Source organism: Sapajus apella, unplaced genomic scaffold (assembly GCF_009761245.1).
Source record: "Sapajus apella isolate SASKATOON/1434 unplaced genomic scaffold, GSC_monkey_1.0 scaffold68, whole genome shotgun sequence".
In the NCBI taxonomy this organism is placed as follows: domain Eukaryota; kingdom Metazoa; phylum Chordata; class Mammalia; order Primates; family Cebidae; genus Sapajus; species Sapajus apella.
The window spans coordinates 5,559,813-5,573,531 of NW_022437008.1; the positions used below are offsets into that span (position 1 = coordinate 5,559,813).

General features: G+C 48.7%; 1 protein-coding gene across 1 annotated transcript; it reads right to left on the bottom strand.

The window, feature by feature from the left end:
* Positions 1-2,635: 2,635 nt before the first annotated feature.
* Positions 2,636-13,297, bottom strand: LOC116530953 (cytochrome c oxidase subunit 6B1). The gene is made up of 4 exons (XM_032249556.1): positions 13,124-13,297; positions 10,505-10,621; positions 7,676-7,776; positions 2,636-2,824 (listed from the first exon to the last, which is right to left on the bottom strand). The coding sequence occupies exons 2-4, from the start codon at positions 10,608-10,610 to the stop codon at positions 2,771-2,773; spliced, it is 261 nt and encodes an 86-aa protein (XP_032105447.1). The 5' UTR covers positions 10,611-10,621; positions 13,124-13,297; the 3' UTR covers positions 2,636-2,770.
* Positions 13,298-13,719: the final 422 nt, after the last annotated feature.

A 13,719-nucleotide genomic window follows, 5' to 3' on the forward strand; every position in this document is an offset into this window, starting at 1 on the left:
AAAAAAAAAAAAAAAGAAAAGAAAAAGATTAGAAGATTAGAACATGTGGAAAAACACAGATTGGGCATGGTGGTTTAGGCCCGTAATCCCAGTACTACTTTGGGAGGCTTTGGAAGGCGAATCACCTGAGCTCAGGAGTTTGAGCCCAGCTTGGGCAACATGGTGAAGCCCTGTCTCTATCAAAAACAAACAAATAAAAAGCTGGCTGGGAATGAGATCATGCCACTACACACCAGCCTGGGTGACAGGGTAAGATCCTATCTCAAAAAAAAAAAAAAAGGTGAAAGGGGTAATTAAATATATATTTTCTCTCTCTTTTTTTTTTTTTTTTGAGATGGAGTGTCGCTCTTGTTGTCCAGGCTGGAGTGCAATGGCACAATCTTGGCTCACCACAATCTCCATCTTCCAGATTCAAGCGATTCTCCTGCCTTGGCCTCCTGAGTAGCTGGGATTACAGGCATGCACCACCATTCCTGGCTAATATTTTGTATTTTTAGTAGAGACAGGGTTTCTTCATGTTAGTTAGGCTGGTCTCAAACTCCTGACCTCAGGTGATCTGCCCACCTCGCCCACCCAAAGTGCTGGGATTACAGGCGTGAGCCACCGCATCCTAAATATCCATTTTCAAATCTGCCCGCATGGAAATTATATTCCAGTGGTGCAGTGATGAAGGATACTTGGCATATTAGTGGTAAGTGCTTAAGAAACAAAAGGAATGAAGGGGCACAAAGTGGGAGGAGTTGAAGTTGTAGGCTGAGTGGTCAGGCAAGGCCTCGCTAAATGAAGACCTGAAGGTGGTGAGGGGGTGAGCCTGTGGGCAGCTGGTGGACAAACATTACAGGCCGAGTAAACAGCAAGGATAAAGGACTCGGGCTGGAGCCAGCCTGGTGTGACGAAATACTTCATTTGCTCACAGAGTTTCTGCACACTAAAGAGGACAGTGTGGCAGGGACTGTGTGAGCAAACGGAAATAGATCAGGGAGTAAATAGGCACCAGATCAATATATTTACAAATACTTCTAGATGCAAGGGCTATCTCTAAAGGAATGTACAGGAAGCATTGGCATGGGTGGCAGCCCCTGGGCAGAACTGGGTGGCTGGACACAGGGAGTTTAGCACCTTGACTTTACTGGCTGTCCTATTTCACTTGAAATTTGTGTTGGCCGGGTGCAGTGCCTCATGCCTGTAATCCCAGCACTCTGGGAGGCTGAGGTGGGCAGATCATCTAAGGTCAGAAGTTGGGAGACCAACCTGGCCAACATGACGAAATCTTGTCTCAACTAAAAGTACAAAAATTAGCCAGGTGTGGTGGCGGGCGCCTGCAATCCCAGCCACTCAGGAGGCTGAGGCAGGAGAATTGCTTGAACCTGGGAGGTGGAGGCTGCAGAGAGCTGAGATCATGCCACTGCACTCCAGCCTGGGGAAAAAAAACAAACAGGTATCTGGAGGCTGGAGAGTAGTTTGAACCCAGGAGGCGGAGGTTGCAGAGAGCTGAGATGACGCCACTGCACTCCAGCCTGGGCAACAGAGCAAGACTCCATCTCAAAAAATAAAAAATAAATAGGTATCTCCAAGAGATACATATAGTTACTTATTTCTGAATAAAATATAATCTCCAGGATTAGCTTTAAAATGATGTACGGTGGTGGAGGGGGGAGTGAGCATTAGAGATAAAACAGATTGGTCATTTGTTGACAATTGTACACACAGCCTGCTAATTTTGTATTCTCTTTTTAGTAGAGAGGGGGTTTTTCCATGTGGTCAGGCTGGTCTTGAACTCACAACCTCAAGTGATCCGCCCACCTCTGCCTCCCAAAGTGCTGGGACAGGTGTAAACCATCGTGCCTGGCCAGGAGCTCTTTACTGCACAGGCAGTGGTTCATGCCTGTAATCCAAGCTCTTTGGGAGGCCGAGGCTGGTGGATCACCTGAGGTCAGGAGTTCGAGACCAGCCAGGCCAACATGGAAAATCCCTGTCTCTATTAAAAAGAAAATACAATATTCAACATGGTGAAACCCTGTCTCTACTAAAAATGCAAAAAATAGCCGGGTGTGGTGGCATGCCCCTATAATTGCAGCTACTTGAGAGACTGAGGTGGAAGAATTGCTTGAACCTGGGGGGCGGAGGCTGCAGTGAACTAAGATCACACCACTGCACTCCAGCCTGGACTGATTTTTTTAAAAAAATTAAATTAAAAAAAAAAAAAAAAAAAAAAAAAAAAGTTAGCCGGGCGCGGTGGCTCACGCCTGTAATCCCAGCACTTTGGGAGGCTGAGGCGGGTGGATCACGAGGTCAAGAGATCGAGACCATCCTGGTCAACATGGTGAAACCCCGTCTCTACTAAAAATACAAAACATTAGCTGGGCATGGTGGCGCGTGCCTGTAATCCCAGCGACCCAGGAGGCTGAGGCAGGAGAATTGCCTGAACCCAGGAGGCGGAGGTTGCGGTGAGCCGAGATCATGCCATTGCACTCCAGCCTGGGTAACAAGAGCGAAACTCCGTCAAAAAAAAAAAAAAAAAAGTTAAAGTTCAAAAACAAAACAGAAAAAATATTCACTGGATCCCCTTCTTGGTCAGAGCACTGATTCCAGCCAGCTTCTTGTGCAACTGCCCAGCTCATTCACATGTACAGTCTCATTTTTCCAACGAGTTTTTATTAGCAGTTAAGTCATGATTTAGGATCCCGGGGTGGGGATCACTGGGTACTAGGTCTCCCTTTACCACCCTGGGAGAAGGACAGAGGATGCAGGAGAGGGTGGTACAGCCAGTTCAGATCTTCCCGGGAAAAGTGCCATCAGCCCGCTGCTCATCCCAGTCTGTGACCTGTGGAAAGACAGTGTTACTCCCTCTGACGTGGGGAAAATGAATGGGTGGGCTTCTTATCTTCCTCACTTTGCCCACCTATTTGTTCAACCAATATCCATGGGTACCTGCTGTGTGCCAACCTCTATTCCAGGGGCCCGGGAATCAGCAGTGACCCCGAAAGACAGAAATCACTGTTCTGAATGAGCTGACATGCTGGGAGGAGAGCAAAGGGCAGGAAAACCCCAGGCCCACTGCAGAGCTGTCACTGGGGAGATCTGTCACCGTACAGAACCCCAATGGCGGGCCCTGCTTCCAGAACCTCGGGTCAACACTGTGCTGTCTGTCCAAATAGGGGAGATGGAATAGTAGCCAGCTGTGAAAAAAAAGAAGGCTGACTGATGTTCTGGCATTGTCTTCAAGATACACAGTTGAGTGCAAAAACGGTGCCAAACAGAACACACGGTGCAATCCCACCACTGACCACAGGCAGTGCTTCGTACAAGCAGTGACGGAGGCCAGGGGTGGTGACTCGGGCCTGCCATCCCAGCACCTTGGAGGGCCACTGCAGGAGGACTGCTTGAGCCCAGGAGTTTGAGACCAACCTGGATAACACAGCAAGACCCCCATCTCTACAAAAAATAAAAAAATAAGCTGGGCATGGTGGCTCATGCCTATAATTCCAGCACGTTGGGAGGCTGAGGTGGGAGGATCACTTGAGCCCAGGAGTTTGAGACCAGCCTGGTAAACATGGCAAAACCCTGTCTCTACAAAAAAATACAAAGCTTAGCCAGGCACGGTGGCATGCACCTGTGGTCCCAGCTACTAGGGAGGCTGAAGTGGGAGAACCGCTTGAACCCAGGAGTTCAGGCTGCAGTGGGCTATGTTATTACCACTGCACACTGTACTCCAGCCTGAGTGACAGAGTGAGGCTCTGTCTCTTAAAAAAAAAAAAAAAAAAAAAAAAAAAAAAAAGATGGGTCGGGCGTGGTGGCTCGAACCTGTAATCCCAGCACTTTGGGAGGCCGAGGCGGGCAGATCACAAAGTCAGAAGTTCAAGACCAGACTGGCCAACATGGTGAAACCCTGTCTCTACTAAAAAATACACAAATTAGCTGGGCATGGTGGCTCGTGCCTGTAATCCCAGCTACTTGGAAGGCTGAGGCAGGAGAATTGCTTGAATGGGGCCCAGGAGGTGGGGGTTGCAGTGAGCCGAGATCGGGCCACTGCACTCCAGCCTGGGTGACAGAGTGAGACTCCATCTCAAAAAAAAAAAAAGTTAAGGCCCATGTCAAATTTATACTCCCTAAAAGCAACACTCTACTCTTTGTGGACCTCACAGCCAGTTACAAGCATATACATTTATTTATTTATTTTAAAGATGAGGTTTCACCATGATAGCCAGGCTGGTCTTGAACTCCTGACCTCAGATGATCCACCCACCTCGGCCTCCCAAAGTGCTAGGATTACAGGCGTGAGCCACTGCACCCGGCAGCATATACACTTTTTATAAAAAGATTCTTTTTCTTTTTTTTTTAGAGATGGGGTCTCGATATGTTGCCCAGGCTGGAGTGTAGTAGGTATTCACAGGCGCGATCCCACTGCTGATCAGCACGAGAGTTTTGACCTGCTCCGTTTCCAATCTGGGCTGGTTCACCCCTCCTTAGACAACCTGGTGGTCCCGATCCCGGGAGGACCATATTGATGCCGAACTTAGTGCAGACACTGATGGGCATAGCCACTACAGCCCAGAAATCCTGGGCTCGAGGGATCCTCCCACCTCAGCCTCAGCCTCCAGAGTAGCTGGGACTACAGGCATGCGCCACTGTGCCCATTGCATATACATTTTATACACATACACACTCACATTTATATGCTATAAGGCAGGGGTCCCTGAGACCCGACCAGTACCTACCAGGTACTGTACTGGTCTGTGGCCTGTTAGGAACTGGGCCACACAGCAGGAAGTGAGTGGCGGGCAGGGAAGAGAAGCTGCCCAGTATTTACAGCCGCTCCCCAATGCTCGCATTACTGCCTGAGCTCCGCCTCCTGCCATGTCAGCGTGGCATTAGATTCTCACAAGAGTGCGAACCCCATTGTGAATTGTGCATGTGAGGGATCTAGGTTGTGCGCCTACGAGAATCCAATGCCTGATGATCTGTCACTGTTTCCTGTCACCCCAGATGGGACCAACTAGTTGCAGAAAACAAGCTCAGGGCTCCCACTGATTCTACAGTATAGTGAGTTGTATAATTATGTCATTATATAACGTAGTAATAATAGAAACAAAGTGCACAATAAACGTAATACCCCATCCACAAACCTGTCAGTGGAAAACCTGTTTTCCATGAAACCGGTCCGTGGTGCCACAAAGGGTGAGGACCACCGGGATAAGGAACAGTGGATGAAAGCATGGACAACAGAGAGGCTAAATCTGAATCCCTGCTCCATCACTTCCTAGCTGTGCAACTTTGGCCAAGTTACTCAACCTTTCCGGGCCTCAGGTTTCCAATTCTGTAAAATGAGGATACTAACAACAGTACCTGCCTCATATGGTTGTTTTAGCATGTTGAGCATATGTGATGCTAACATGGCTGGGCGTGGTGGCTCACACCTGTAATCCCAGCACTTTGGGAGGCTGAGGAGGGTGGATCACCTGAGGTCAGGAGTTTGAGACCAGCTTGGCCAACATGGTGAAACCCCATCTCTACTAAAAATACAAAAATTAGCTAGGCATAGTGGCACATGCCTGTAATCCCAGCCACTCGGGAGGCTGAGGCAGGAGAAATGCTTGAACCCGGGAGGCGGAGGTTGCGGTGAGCAGAGATTGCGCCACTGCACTCCAGCCTGGGAGACTTAGTGAGACTCTATCAAAAAAAAGGAAAAAAAAAATAGTGCTGGGCCACACACGGCAGCTCATGCCTGTAATCCCAGCACTTTGGGAGGCCGAGGCGGGCAGATCACCTGAGGTCGGGAGACCAGCCTGACCAACATGGAGAAACCCTGTCTCTACTAAAAATACAAAATTAGCTGGGTGTGGTGGCACATGCCTGTAATCCCAGCTACTTAGGAGGCTGAGGCAAGAGAATGGCTTGAACCCAGGAGGCAGAGGTTGTGGTGAGCCAAGATCACACCATCGCACTCCAGCCTGGGCAACAAGAGCGAAACTTTGTCTCAAAAAAAAAAAAGGTGGTAACAACACAGCTGGCCCATAATAAGTGCCATCTGTTCATGCTGACTTTATTTACATACACATACCATACCATAAAAACTCCGTCTCTGCAAATTGGGTCCTACTATATAAATTGTTCTGCAACTTGCTTTTCCTGTGTCTTAGCATTCTTTCTAAGTGCCAGCATGTAGATCACCACAGTCTCTATAAAGATTATCAAGATAATATTTTAACTTGGGTTATTTCCAAATATTCCCCATTACAAACAGCTCTGCAATGGGCATCTTTATACATGAAGATTTTTGTAGCATGCCTAGATATGGAACTGCCGAGTTAAAGAAGAGTAATTTTTTTTTTTATTTTGAAAGATTCGGCTGAGTACGGTGGCTCATGCCTGTAATGCCAACACTCTGGGAGGCTGAAGCAGGCAGACTGCTTTGAGCTCAGGAGTTTGAGATCAGCCTAGGCAACATGGCGAAACCCTGTTTCTACAAAAAAATACAAAAATGAGGCTGGGTGTGGTGGCTCATGCCTGTGATCCCAGCTACTAAGGAGGCTGAGGCAGGAGAATCACTTGAACCCACAAGGTGGAGGCTGCAGTGAGCCGAGATCATGCTACTGAACTCCGGCATGGGCAAAAGAGCAAGACTCTGTATCAAATAGATAGAAAGATAGATAACACCAGGCACAGTGGCACATGCCTATAGTCCCAGCTACTCAAGTGGCTGAGGCAGGAGGAACATTTGAGCCCAGGAGTTTGAGTCCAGCGTGGGCAATGTAGTGAGACGCTGTCTTTTTTTTTTAAACAAAGGGCAGGGGCATAGCAAAGAGCCATTAAATATTGACAACAGATTTGCTCAGATCACGGTTGAAAGGACTTATTGTGTTATTATTTAGAAATGCACACTGGGTCCGGGTGTGGTGGCTCACGCCTGTAATCCCAGCACTTTGGGAGGCCGAGGTGGGTGGATCATGAGGTCAGGAGTTCAAGACCAGCCTGGTCAACATGGTGAAGCCCTATCTCTACAAAAAACACAAAAAATTAGCTGGGCATGCTGGCGTGCACCTGTAACCCCAGCTACTTGGGAGGCTGGGGCAGAAGAACTGCTTGAACCTGAGAGGCAGAGGTTATACTGAGCAGAGATTGTGCCACTGCACTCCAGCCTGGGCGACAGAGCAAGACTCCGTCTCAAAAAAAAAAAAAAGAGAAGCGCACACTGAAGTAGGCAGGGGTGAAATGCCGTGTCTGGGACTTGCTTTAGAATACTTCTGCAAAGGAAAGAAAAAAAAGAAAAGGGGTACATGAAGAAACTGGAAAAATCTTGATAACTATTCACTTTGGGTAATGGATGTTTTTGGGTGTCAATGAATTATTCTCTCTACTTTGAAAATGTTCATTAAAAAAAAAGGACAGGACTGCACCAAATTGTGACTGCATAGGGATGGGAGCCCAGTGCTGAGTATGTATCTGGAGAATGCGTGAGCAAGCTACACCGAGCAAGATGCCCTGGTCACCTCAGCTGACAGCCCTGACTGGTTAAGGGGCATCAGCAGGAGAAAGGGAGGCAATTCTAGGAGGGAGGAAAGGCACTGAGTCACTCCCTCTGCCCCTCACAGATGAGCTCCCACCAAGCCACCACACTCCTCTCTGCTAAGACCCCCACCCCAGCATCCAAAGGGCCCCGGTAGGAGGCACATACCCAGGATATGGGGCAGAGGGATTTGTATACACGCCGGTACCATTGGCACACAGACACATCCTCTCCTTTAGCATTCAGCGCCTTCTCACAGCGGTGGAAGTCTGCGAAGAAAGGGGGTCAAGTCAGCCCAGATCAAGCGCTGGAACACATTTCTTTTTTTTTTTTTTTTTTAAAGGAAGCGTCTTGCTCTGTCACCCAGGCTGGAGTGCAAAGGTGTGATCTTGACTCACTTCAACTTCTACCTCCTCCCAAGTTCAAGTGATTCTCCTGCCTTAGTCTCCCAAGTAGCTGGGGTTACAGGCACCTGCCACCATGCCCAGCTAATTTTTGTATTTTTAGTAGAGACAGGGTTTCGCCATGTTGGCCAGGCTGGTCTCAATCTGCCCACCTCGGCCTCCCAAAGTCCTGGGATTACAGGTGTGAGCTACTGTGCCAGCCATGGAACACATTTCTGATCAAAACTCAATGAGATATGCTTTTTTTTTTTTTTTTGAGACGGAGTTTCACTCTTGTTACCCAGGCTGGAGTGCAATGGTGCGATCTTGGCTCACTGCAACCTCTGCCTCCCAAGTTCAAGCAATTCTTCTGCCTCAGCCTCCCGAGTAGCTGGGACTACAGGCATGCGCCACTATGTCCAGCTAATTTTTTTGTATTTTCAGTAGAGACGGGGTTTCACCATGTTGACCAGGATGGTCTCGATCTCTTGACCTTGTGATCCACCTGCCTCAGCTTCCCAAAGTGCTGAGATTATAGGCGAGCCACCGCGCCCGGCTGAGAAATACTTTTTACTTCATGATCAGTTATGCAGACATAACACGCAGACAGGAAACATATTTTACAAGTGTAAGAACAAGGGCTAGATATCTTACTAAACTGATATTGCAACCCCCTCCAGAGAACTGCTGTTTATTTCTGGCACCAGGAATGATGGGGAAAGATGAGTGGCATGTGTGGGGATTGTGGAAATCCAGAAACAAGACAAGAGAAGTGGGGAAGATAATCTTGATGCCGGGATGCTGAGTCCTAAGAATGAAGGCAGAAAGGGAACCATCTGTTGTTTTTTTTTTTGAGACGGAGTTTTGCTCCTGTTGCCCAGGCTGGAGTGCAATGTCGCGATTTTGGCTCACTGCAACCTCCACCTCCCAGGTTCAAGCGATTCTCCTGCCTCAGCCTCCCAAGTAGCTGGGACTACAGGTGTCCACTCCACATCTGGCTGATTTCTCTTATATTTTTAGTAGAGACCGGGTTTCACCGCATTGGCCAGGTCTTGAACTCCTGACCTCCAGTGATCCGCCCGCCTTGGCCTCCCAAAGTGCTGGGATTACAGGCATGTGCCACTGCGCCAGGCCAATCATCTGGTAGACAATCTAGGCCGGGTGAGCTGGCTTATGCCTGTAATCCCAGCACTTTGGGAGGCTGAGGCAAGCAGATCACTGGAAGTCAGGAGTTTGAGACCACCCTGACCAATATGGAGAAACCCGCCTCTACTACAAAATACAAAATTAGCCAGGTGTGGTGGCACATGCCTATAATCCCAGCTACTTGGGAGGCTGAGGCAGGAGAATCGCTTGAACCCGGGAGGCGGAGGCTGCAGTGAGTTGAGATCGTGCCACTGCACTCCAGCCTCCAGCCTAGATGACAAGAACAAAGCTACATCAATAACATAACAACATAACACAAATAAAAGAAAGCATAAAATAAAGTAAAATAAAATAATAAACATGGTGGTAAAAAACAAAGATGTGAGGCCAGGTGTGGTGGCTCACACCTGTAATCCCAGCACTTTGGGAGGCCAAGACAGTGGATCACGAGGTCAGAAGTTCAAGACCAGCCTAGCCAAGATGGTAAAACCCCGTCTCTACTAAAAATATAAAAAATTAGCTGGGTGTGGTAGTGGGCGCCTGTAATCATTCCAGCTACTCGGGAGGCTGAGGCAGGAGAATCGCTTGAACTCAGGAGGCGGAGGTTGCAGTGGGCCGAGGTTGTGCCATTGCACTCCAGCCTGGGCAACAAGAGCAAAAAAATCTGTCTCAAAAAAACCAAAACAAAAACAAAGATGTGATCACCCCTACTTAGTAGAGTTGCTTCTCTATTGGGGAGTGCATGGTGTTGTGTTCCAGAGAGGGCATAAGGAAGGCAATGGAGAGCAGAGGAGAGTGTGGGTAATGTCTACTTTTCTACCCAGGTTATGGTTGCACAAGGGGTTCCCTCTGGAATAATTCAGCTGTACATGCTTTTTATGTACTTTCTGTACATGTTACATTACGCACACACATACACATTAAAAAAAAAATCACTGTAGGGGCCAGGCACAGTGGCTCACACTTGTAATCCCAACACTTTGGGAAGCTAAGGCAGGAAGATCGCTTGAAGCCAAGAGTTTGAGACCAGCCTGGGCAACAAAATGAGACCTCTTCTCTACAAAAAAAATTAGCCAAATGCAGTAGCGTGGGTCTGTGGTCCCAGCTACTTGAGAGGCTGAGGCAGGACAACCTCTTAAGCCCAGGAGACTGAGGCTGCAGTGAGCTATGATTGTGCCATTGCACTCCAGCCTAGGTGACAGAGTGAGATCCCATCTCTTGGGGGGGGGGACCATAAAAACAAAACCATAATAATAATAATAATAAAATAAAAATTAAAAAAAAATCATTGCAGGAACCAAAGTTTGTAACCCAAGCCTGGACCTGAACAGCAAGTGATAAGAAGCACGGGCCCTCCAGAGGAAGGATGTCCAGAAGAAAAGGGAGGAGGCTGGGGTGGATGGGTCCCCTAGGAAGAGGCAAGAGGTGAGTAACTAGAGGTGTGGGGCCAGGGAAAGGTTCTGCTTACCCAGGTAGTTCTGCCAGCAGTTCCTGGTCTGGTTCTGGTTGGGAAAGCGGCTGTCAAAAGGGGCAGTCTTGTAGTTCTTGAGTTTGGACTTCATCTCTTCCGCCATGGTGCTGAATCCTGGAGGTGAAAGGAGCGGGTGTTGGCAGGGGCCCCGAGCAAGCCAGACTGCCCAGGGTCAATGGAAGAGAGGAGGCACAGAAGAATGGTGGGGGGTGTGAACAAGTTCCTGCCTCTCAACATGCACTCAAAGATGAGGGGCAGGGCGCTCCACACATCTGAGTGTGGAAGTCACGGCAGCATTGGGGTGCAAATCCTCAGCAAAATCAAGCCTGGTTCCCAAATAACATGAGCTACCACTCACTGAATGCTTACTACATGCCAGGTGCTGTTGTACGCACTTGACTCCTACAGCCACTCTAAAAGGTAGGAACGTAGGAACTATTACTATCACCACTGCCCAGACGAGGAAGGAACAGGGTGCCTAAGTGACTTCCTAAGTTTATCTGGCATAAAAATAAATGGTGGGCTACCTCCATTGTTGGCATAATCTACACTGCAAAGGTTATTAATTTTTTTGGTGCCACAGACTCCTCAGTGGTCTGACAAATCCCATAAACCTCTCACTGAATATGTCTTTTCATTTTTTGAGACAGACCCTTGCTCTGTTGCCCAGGCTGGAGTGCAGTGGTGCGATCTAGGCTGACTGCAACCTTTGCCTCCCAGGTTCAAGCAATTCTGTTGCCTCAGCCTCCTGAATAGCTGAGATTACAGGTGCCTGCCACCACACCCAGCTAATTTTTTTGTATTCTGAGTAGAGACGAGGTTTCACTATGTTGGTCAGACTGGTCTCGAACTTCTGACCTCAGATGATCCACCCACCTTGGCCTCCCAAAGTGCTGGGATTACAGGCGCGAGCCACCAAACCTGGCCTGAATATGTTTAAATGTATTAAAACACTGCATAGGTTCCATGAATACATGAAGAAATAAAAAAAACCTGAAGAGTATCACAAAGAAAACCAGTTATATCCAGCTGAGGATTCATTAAGAAATACAATTTTGGCCAGGTGCAGTGGCTCACACGTATAATCCTAACACTTTGGGAGGCCAAGCCAGGTGGACCACCTAAGGTCAAGAGTTCAAGACCAGCCTGACCAACATGGTGAAATCCTTTCTCTACTAAAAATACAAAAATTAGCCAGGCATGGTGGTGGGTGCCTGTAATCCCAGCTATTTGGGAGGCTGAGGCAGGAAAATCCTTGAACCCAGGAGACGGAGGTTGCAGTGAGCGGAGATCACACCACTGCACTCCAGTCTGGGTGACAGAGCGAGACTCCCTGCAACCTCACTCAAGTAATGAGTGGATATAGTCTTTTGTGACATCTGCAGTTATAATGTGATATAAGAATATCTGTGATTTTGGGTGGGGCACTGTGGTTCACACCAGTAATCCCAGTACTTTGGGACGCTGAGGTAGGAGGGTCACTTGAGCACAGGCGTTCGAGACCAGCCTGGGAATGGTGAAACCCCATCTCTACAAAAAAATATTAAAATTAGCCAGGTGTGGTGGCGCATGCCTGTGGTCCCAGCTACTGAGGTAGGATCGTTTGCGCGGGGAAGCAGAGGTTATGGTGAGCCAAGATTTCTCCGCTGCATGACAGCCTGGGTACACAGAGACCACCTCAAAAAAGGAGAAAAACCTGTCTATGGTTTTGATTGCTAACAAAATCACAGCAGCTGCTAGTACTACCGAGGCTGTTGCCTCAAAAGGTTAGCACACAGATGTAATTCCACCCACTCACCCCAATTCAAACACTAGCATTCCTGGAATTCTCCCAGCTCTGCGGACCCAGGGTTAAAAATCTTTAATATAATGTCTGAAGAAGTGACACATAATGTTCGTCGGGAACCTGAGAGAAAGTGTCTATATTCGAGGGAATCCCTAGGAGTAGTGGGGCTATACAGAGACTTGTAGAGCAGTGTCAAATTCAAGCGATGCAAAGTGGTGGTGGGGGTCTGGAGCACTAAAACGGTCTTTCGGTGGGGAGGTGGGGTGTAAAACACCAGCCGCTGGGGCACAGATGCAGTCAGAACGATGGTTACCGGCGATATCTCGACCCGGTATCTGAGGATGAGGGTGCTTCGGAGGTGACGCTGCGGCCCCTCCCACGTCCAAAAGGGAGGATGGACAGGACACCAGGGAGCCAGGCTGCAGCCCAGGCAAGCCGCGGGAGGCCACGCCTGTGAATTAGCGATGAAGAGCCCTGGAGGACAAACTCCTGGCCCAAATCCTGGTCGCTGTGTAGGCTCAGCTAGGTCCCTTGGTATCTCCGAACCTGTTTACTGTCAAAAGGGGATGATCCCAGGCCTATCTCATAGAACTCTCTGGTGGGAGAGTTAAATGAATTAATTTAAGTTGTTTGGGATGTTGCCTCGCATCAAGGAAGAACTCCTGTTATATCTTTGTTAGCTCTTACGACGAACAGAACAACAGGGTCCCGGGGCCCAAGGAGGCTGGACGCCGCCAGCCGGAAGCCTCAACCCGTTCTCGGGGAAGCTGAGGTCCAGATTCTCAGCCCGTTAGGCTGGGGTTCCAGGTTCCAGAACCCTTCACACTCACCTAAAGGCACCCCCGATGCACCTTGCAGCTCAATGTGACCCTCTGCAAAGACTCGAGTCGGACAGGAACCGGAACTAAAGCTAGCCGGAAGCAGAGTGAGATGGGGTCTAGGGGAGTCTTCCGGGCGGATAGAGCTCCAGCCCAGGAGGCGGCCAACGTCGCCATTCAGGTCACGCCCAGCAAGAGAACTACGACTTTCTATTGGGCTGAATGCTTGTTTATCATCACTCCTGGCCCAATCGTGAGCTTGCGCGGCTGGGGCTCGGGCGCCTGTGGTTACCGGGTTTTGTCACCTCCGGGTCTTCGCTCGAAGAATGCGTTACAGATCCCAGGACTGGCTGGAGGGTCGGTGTGGGGAAAAATGTCTCAGCAAAAGTACTTTAATTCATGCAAGAAATATTTATTGAACGCTTTTTCTATGTCAGGTATTTCTTTTTAAAAAATTTCTTTTCTTTCTTTTTTTTTTATGGTGCCGTGACTCGGAATTCTTTTCTTTTAAAAAGTTTTTTATTGGCCGGGCGCGGTGGCTCAAGCCTGTAATCCCAGCACTTTGGGAGGCCGAGGCGGGTGGATCACGAGGTCAAGAGATCGAGACC